Here is an 8,163-nt window from a genome sequence, read left to right as displayed (position 1 = left end):
AAAGAAGGATAAACCAGGATGATAGTAATGATAAAAAACAATACCAAAATGCATTCTTAGGTGGTGTGGGGGTAGAGTGAAGAGGATACATGATGTTAAAGTATTCTAAGGTAATTTTCTCTGGAACTAATAAAAATTTATACTAAAATTAATTAAGTCAAATCCATATTATGCTCTTTAAAATCACCTCTAGGCTGGGCACTGTGGCTCTCACCTGTAATCCCAGCATTTTGGGAGACCAAGACAGGCAGATCACTTGAGGTCAGGAGTTCGAGATCAGCCTGGCCAACATGGTGAAACCCATCTCTACTAAAAATACAGAAATTAACCATGCATGGTGGCACACACCTGTAATCACTGCTACTCGGGAGGCTAAGGCAGGAGAATCACTTGAACCTGAAAAGTAGAGGCTGCAGTGAGCTGAGATGGCACCACTGCACTCTAGCCTGCACAACAGAGTGAGACTGTGTCTCAAAAATACAAATAAATAAGTAAATGAAATCACCTCTAAAAGAATAGTAACAGAATGTATACCTCATAATCTAGTAGAGGAATAAAATTATGGGAAAAATTACCTAATAATAGAGGGTAAAAAAGGGAAAGAAAAGAAATTTAGAATGAGTGTGACAAATAGAAATGAGATACTAGATTTAAACTAAAATATATCAGTAATTACATTAAATATAAATGAACAATAGTACTTTTTTAAAAGACAAAGATTATCCCTACAGGATTCTTTTAAGCCTAAACATATACTGTTTGCGAGAGACCTACTTTTGATATAAGGGTATCAAATGGTAAAGGAAAGAGGAGAATCCTTAACAACTCAAGGTTTTGGCATAGTAACTAAGTGGATGATTGTCTCATTCACTGAGATGGAGATGGAGCAGGTTTGTATGGGGCAAGTATGGTTTAAAAGTAATGTCTTGGACAGGTTAATTTTGAGGTGCCAACGAGTGTTGCCAAGCTGGATATAGAGGTCAAGACTAGAGATAAATATTTGAGATTCACAGGAAGACAAGTAATATTTAAAGCCATGAGACTGGATAAAGTTACCTTAGCAAGAGAGGGCCCAAGGCCACACTCTGGAGTATTTCAAACTTCAAAGCTTGTTCTGTAAATGAGAAGCCAGCAAAAGAGGGTGAAAAGGAGTGGCCAGAAGAGTGTAATGTCTTAGAAGCCAAGGAAGAAAGCATTTGAGAAGTATGAGGGGTCAACTCTGTTAAATGCTTCCAAAAAGTCAAATGGACAGAGAATTGACCTCTGAGTCTGTCAGTATATACATCATTAGTGAAGTGATGGAGATAGAAGCCCAACTGAAGGATTGAAGATCAAATAGGAGGTGAAGAGGTTAAGCCAGTGATTACAGATGATTCTTTCAATAACTTTTTCTGTAACAGAGCAGTGGGAGAAAAGAAAAGAGAGGTTAAGGAAAGAAAATTAAGATTAGTACTAGAGCATGTTTTTATGCTTATGATAAGAACTATATAGAAAAGACAGAAACTGACGATACAGGAAACTAAGACGTTTATCTCAGGAGCAAAAGTTTTGAGCAAATTACAAGGGATGGGATTGAGGGGTCACTGGGAACAGTATCCTTGGAGAGTTGCAAGGGACTGTTCTCCAATTATAACAATAGACAAAGCAGACAAAAGGTATATAGATTCCCTATAGGGTGCTACATCTAATTGAGACAAGAAAAGCAAATTCCATCTGATTGCTTTTATTCTCTCTGTGAAATGTGAGATAAGGTTATCAGTGAAGAGTAAGAGAAGGTACAAAACGTTTGAGGGAAGAAGAAAGACTTAAAGCGATAATTTGGAAAGTGAATATGGCTGGGCAGTAGAATTGGCCTGCAGTGTGACTATCGATTTGAGAACTGCAGTCATTACTTCAAAATGAGACTGGGTTTTCTTCGGCATCTGTTTGGCTGCAGGCAGAGTTGTCAGATTGTTGGCTCAAGCTTTGCCACCTCTCTTAACTATGTTTTAACCTTGTTCGCCATGTAGCTTAATGGGTAAGAACCTGAACTCTGGACCCAGATTGCCTGAGTCCAGATCCTCGTTTCACCTTTCAGTACTTATATGGCCTTGGATAAAACACCTAACAGTTCCATGCCTTGGTTCCTTCATATATAAAATGCAAAAAATAATAGCACTTATTTTATAGTTGGTTAAGTAAATTACTTAGAAATGTACCTGGTACAAAATAAGTAGGTTGTTGTATTCAGCAAATGAAAATAAAGGACACCTATTAAATTCAAATTTCAAATAAGCAATAAATAATTTTTAGTCTAAGTATGTACTATGTACTTTTACCTGGAAACCCTAAGAGTAAGCACTTAATATAGGTGGGGTTTTCTGTTCGTGTTTTATTGTTGCTGTTGCTATGGGGTCTCACTATATTATACAGGCTGATCGCGAACTCCTGGGCTCAAGCAGTCCTCCCACCTTAGCCTCTTGAGTAGCGGGGACTACAGGCATGCAGATCTGCCCTTAGCTTAAATATGTTTGCTAAATAATGAGTAACTTTTGCATCTATATTTCCAGGGCACTGGAAATCTATTGCACTGTATTACAGTTAATTGTTTCTGCACCTCTTTTCCTCAAATGAAGACTTCCTGAAGGGAGGAAACATTTTCTTTATCCCTTTATCCTCTGAACTCCATACAATAGTAGTCATTTGTAATTGTTTTATAAAACACAGAAGACAGGCAGAAAGGGGAGAGGAACTAATAAATGATGTCCTATAATGCCGCCAATGCTTTTTTCCATCCTTCTTTCTGCTTACCTCCTTAGAAGTTGCTACAAAAGATATATTTCTAGGAAAAGTTGAGGAGGGGAGAAGTCAACACTCATCACTCCTTACAGCAACAGTCCTTGGCTAGTCAGTGTCCTGGTAGGACCAGTGGTGAATTAGTAATGATCTTCCACAGACATATTTATGAATTTTTTTTTGGTGGATGGAACTGAAAATTGTGACAAAATTATAATGAAGGAAATCTTGCTTTGCAGTATATCAATAAAGTATTTTAAGGAAATAGTAAAAAAAAAAATGTGTAAGTGGAGGATGTACTCCTGCAGCACTATGGTAGGCCCTGGTACTTTCTTCCAAATATCCATTTTTCCTTTCTTCCTTATTAGCCAAGTTCTGGTTTTGCTCAGGGTGGCAATTAGACCAACTAAAAACACTTATCTTCCTAGACTTGCACATGGCCACACAGCACAGTTGTAGGTAATGAGATGCAAGCAAAAGTATACTGGATAGTACTGCCATGAAAGCTATTCTTTTCAAAATTAAAAAACGACAGTCTTGGCTAGAAACCTCCCTGGCCTTTTTTCTTTCACACTTGATCCTTCTCTACTTTGACCTCCCTGGAACAAGTTATGACTGACAAGAAGAAAATAGATAATCTAGAAACTAGAGATTTATCTGCATAATTGTCTTCACAAGTAGACATATAAAAGAGATGTTAAGAATATTTAAAAACAACTATACCCCACATTCATTCACCAAAACTTGCATCTTCAACAGTAGTTAATAAATGAAATATTAACATAAGAATAAGAAAGAATGAAGTTATAATAACTATAAACTATATTGAAATATGTTTAAGGTAAAAATTGTTATTGCTACTTACCAAAGAAACCCAGAACTTCCCCGGCTCTGAGTAAAATCCACAGAGGATGCGAGAGGGGGTTAATGGAATAAAGATTTCAGGTAATGGCTCTTCTTCCTCCTCCTCGTCCTCCTCCTCCTCTTTCTCTTCCTGAAATTCTTTTTCTCCATCTTCTCCCATCTCTGCTGCTAGCTTATTCCTCCTTTCTTCCCTTATTTTCTCCTTCAACTTCTTTTGTTTCTCTCTCTTTTCAATTTCTATTAATCTCTTTTAAAAGAAACATTAAGTAGGTATAAAAACAACTATGACTCATTTGTTCATTTACACCACTGGGGATGACCAAAAAAACAGAAAGAAGATACAGTTCTTAGAGAAACTCACAGCTCTGTTAACAGATAATGTTTAAAAATAGTCACCAATATCAGAATATATTTTTATCATTAAAACTTTTAAATCATTGGAATGACTCATTTTTGTTTTACCCCCATCAGTCTTGGTTGTACAGAGATTATTTGGTCATTTTTTTCCTAATAGAGAAGCTAAATATAGCTTCTCTTAGAGCCTATCACTGATAACCCAAGAATTAGGTAGACTGAAACAGTCCACAAGGAAAATTATTTCCAATTATAGTAATACTTTGAGTTTGGCCTTCATCATCCATCAACTGTCCTTTGCAAAAGCCCTCTGACACTGGTATTTCTACCTCCTACTTTTTACCACTTCATTCTGCTCAACTCTCAGAATTATATTTCTAGCTTTTATATCATCACATGAATCCCCTCCTCACAAACTCACAATGGATCCCAATGGTCTAAAATGAAATGCCTTGGCTGGCATTTAAGGAACCCCATGCATTGATCACAGACTCCTGCAACACTCCTCCACAAATTGCCTCTCTCTATTTTACTGATCTGTTCCTCATTTCTTGAAAACATTCAAAACTCTGCATTCTCTTGGGATGTTCTTCCAACTTTTATTGCCATCATCCTATTTTCAACTCTCAAAATTCCGCCCCCCCCTTTTTTTTTTCTTAAGACAGTGTCTCACTCTGTCACCCGGGCTGAAGTACAGTTGTGCAATCATAGCTCACTGCAGCCATAAATTCCCAGACTCAAGTGATCCTCCCATCTCAGCCTCCCAAAGTGCCGGGATTACAGGCATGAGCCAATGTGCCTGGCCCCTCCTATTCTTTAGGTACTAAATGTCACCTCCATGCAGTCATCTTTGACTTCTTCCTATCCCTCTATCAGAATCCTCTCTCTTTTCCTCTGCACACCTCTAAAATTTCCTTCTGCACATTTAGATTTCAGTATCTATTCCAATAGCTGTTTTCCTGCCAGATTATAAACTCCTTCTAATAGCTGTTTTCCTGCCATATTATAAACTCCTTAATTTCAGGGCCTATGTTTTATTCTTTTTTGTATTCCCTTAGCACTTAACACAGGATATTTTATATTCTAAGGAAAGGAAATTATTAGAAGATAATTTTTCAGGAATACTTCATACCAGAATCTTAGATTTGACACTTGAGAAATGAAAACATTTTATGCACATGTCTTTGATTTCATAGGAAACCACATCACGATCATCTACTTCTTGCTTTATGGTTGGAAGTGGAGCTTCAAGAATATAGCCATTTTCACAGAAAATTAGTAAAGTACTTTCAGGCTAAAAAAGAAAAAATAAACATTTACATTTAAGCAAATTTTTAAAAGCATAATTTAAAAAGATTATAAATTAAAAATTATAAGTATATTAGCCATATTTAAAACACAATTCAGTTATTGGTAAAAAGTCAAGTTTATTAATAATTATTATATAGTCATAAGTACCAATTATTGTTGTATCATTATTAATTAATGACATAATTATTTGATTTACATTCAGTTCCTTCATAGATGCCATAACATATGTGATTCATATATGTTTTCTGATTTTCTGATCAATATATGTGGTTGTGAAATCTGTTAGCCTAAGGGACCAAATATTAAAATTAGGACTGCCAAGGAAAGTCTGCGTGTGTGGATGCTGTAGTCAGTCTCAGTTTACTTTGATGGCTCATCCTCTATCTGCTTCAGTTCAACAAATGTGGATGTTCCCAAGGCTTTTGTACTCTTCCCTCTTCTCTCTCCCCATAAGCATTTTCTGGGAAATCTTATAGCCTTTATTACCACTTACATGCAATTAAATTTTAAATTAATCTCTACAGCCCAGACCTCTCTCTTGGCTCCAAAACCATGTATTTAATCATGAATGGGAAATTTCCATCTTTATATTTACAGATACATTATTTGAAATGTTTATTCATTTGGTTATTTCATTCTACAATTAATTTGTTGTGTACATACTAATAAAAGATCAGTCTACCAGAAAGTCATAACAATTATAAATATATATAAATTCCATCTCAGAGCACCTGAATATATAAAATAAACATTGAGAGAGATGAAGGGAGAAATATAGTAATAGTAGACTTCAATACCCACTTCTAATAATGGATACACATATAGATAGAAGATCAATAAAGAAACACGGCAAGGGCGCAGTGCCTCACATCTGTAATCCCAGCACTTTGGGAGGCCGAGGCAGGTGGATCACCAGAGGTCAGGAGTTCGAGACAAGCCTGGCCAACATGGTGATGTCTCTAACAAAAAAAAATACATATATTACCTGGGTGTGGTGTGTACCTGTAGTCCCAGTTACTGGGGTGGCTGAGGTGGGAAAATCACTTGAAGCCAGGAGGCGGAGGTTGCAGTGAGCTGAGGTCACTCCACTGCCCTCCAGCCTGAGCGAGAGAAAGCCTTCATAAGATGGACAGATACAAACAAGTCTAGACTGTGAAGACTATAATAAATATCTAACTCTTCAATGTTCAGACACAAACAAACATTCATAAACATCAAGGCCGTCCAGTTCCCAGATGGTATCTCCAGACACACCTTGGGACAGAAGGGAACCCACTCCCTTAAAGGGACGGACCCAATCCTGGCAGGATTCATCATCTGCTGACTAAAGAGCATGTGGACCCTGAATAATTAATAGTGGTGGCCTGGTAACACACACTGTGGCCCTTGGATGATACTCTGAGATAAGCTGGTTTTAGATATCACCCAGCACATTCCCAACTGTGGGGCTACAGCCTTTGCTCTTGGGCAAGACAGCAATAGTAAATTCTTCCCTATAATAATTATTTTAAATGTATATGGACTAAACTCCACAATGTAAATACATACAGAAGCTGAGTGAATAAAAAAAAAAAAAAATAAGACCTGACCAGGTGTGGTGGCTCATGCCTGTAATCCCAGCACTCTGGGAGGCTGAGGCGGGCTGATCATGAGGTCAGGAGATCGAGACCATCCCAGCCAACATGGTGAAACCCCATGGTGGCGCTTACCTGGAGTCCCAGCTACTTGGGAGGCTGAGGCAGGGGAATCACTTGAACCTAGGAGACAGAGGTTGCAGTGAACCAAGATCACACCACTGCACTCCAGCCTGATGACAGAGGAAGACTTCATCTCAGAGAATTCAAAATAGCTGTTTTGAGGAAACTCAGAGAAATTCAATATAACACAGAGAAGGAATTCAGAATCCTATTAGATAAATTTAATGAAGAGATTAAAATAATTTTAAAAATTAAGCAGAAACTTCAAGTGATATATTGAAGAATGCATCAGTGTCTTTAAGAGCAGAATTGATCAAACAGAAGAATGAATTAGTGAACTTGAAGACAGGCTATTTGAAAATACACAGTCAGAGGAGAAAAAAGAAAAAAGAATAAAAAAGAATGAAGCACACCTATGAGATCTAGAAAAGTGCCTCTAAAGGGCAAATCTAAATTATTGGCCTAAAGAGGAGGTAGAGGGATACTGATTGGAGTAGAAAGTTTATTCAAAGGGCTAACAGAAAGTTTCCCAAACCTAGAGAAAGATATCAATATTCAACTATAAGAAGGTTGTAGAACAACAAACAGATTTAACCCAAAGAAGTCTATTTCATGCCATTTAAAAATCAAAATCTGAAAGGTCAAGGATAAAGAAAGGACCCTAAAAGTAGCAGGAAAAAATAAACAATACACAATGCAGTTCCAATACTTCTGGCAGCAGACTGCTCAGTGGAAACCTTACAGGCCAGGAGAGAGTGGTATGACATATTTAAAGTGCTGAAGGAAAAAAAAAATGCTTTATCCTAGAATAGTATATCCAGTGAAAATATTTTTCAAACATGAAAGAGGAATAAAATTTTCCCAGAAAAACAAAAGCTAAGGTATTTCATCAACACCAGACCTGTCCAACTACAAATGTTAAAGGGAGCTCTTCAACCTGAAAGAAAAGGATGTGAATGAGCAATAAGAAATCATCTGATGAAAAACTCTGTAGTAATAAATACACAGAATTTTATAACACTGTAATTGCAGTATGTAAACTATTCATATCTTAAGTAGAAAGAGTAAAAGATAAACCAACCAAAATTAATAACTTCAATTTTTCAAGATAGAGACAGTACGGTAAGATATAAACAGAAACAACAGGAAGTTTAAAAGGTTA

General features: G+C 36.8%; 1 protein-coding gene across 2 annotated transcripts in view; it reads right to left on the bottom strand.

Moving 5' to 3' along the window:
• Nucleotides 1-8,163, bottom strand: part of CFAP44 (cilia and flagella associated protein 44) — a 135,511-nt gene that overhangs the window by 67,693 nt on the left and 59,655 nt on the right. For both annotated transcript variants that reach the window (XM_017547760.2, XM_037745446.1), the window contains 2 exons: nucleotides 5,126-5,287; nucleotides 3,641-3,886 (listed from right to left, as the gene is read on the bottom strand). In XM_017547760.2, coding sequence (XP_017403249.1) covers nucleotides 3,641-3,886; nucleotides 5,126-5,287 — 408 coding nt within the window. The remainder of the gene's footprint in view (nucleotides 1-3,640; nucleotides 3,887-5,125; nucleotides 5,288-8,163) is intronic.

The sequence above is a fragment of the Cebus imitator genome, unplaced genomic scaffold (assembly GCF_001604975.1).
Source record: "Cebus imitator isolate Cc_AM_T3 unplaced genomic scaffold, Cebus_imitator-1.0 Scaffold201, whole genome shotgun sequence".
NCBI classification, from domain to species: domain Eukaryota; kingdom Metazoa; phylum Chordata; class Mammalia; order Primates; family Cebidae; genus Cebus; species Cebus imitator.
Note: the sequence above shows the minus strand (reverse complement) of the source record. Positions and strands in the feature narration are given on the sequence as shown.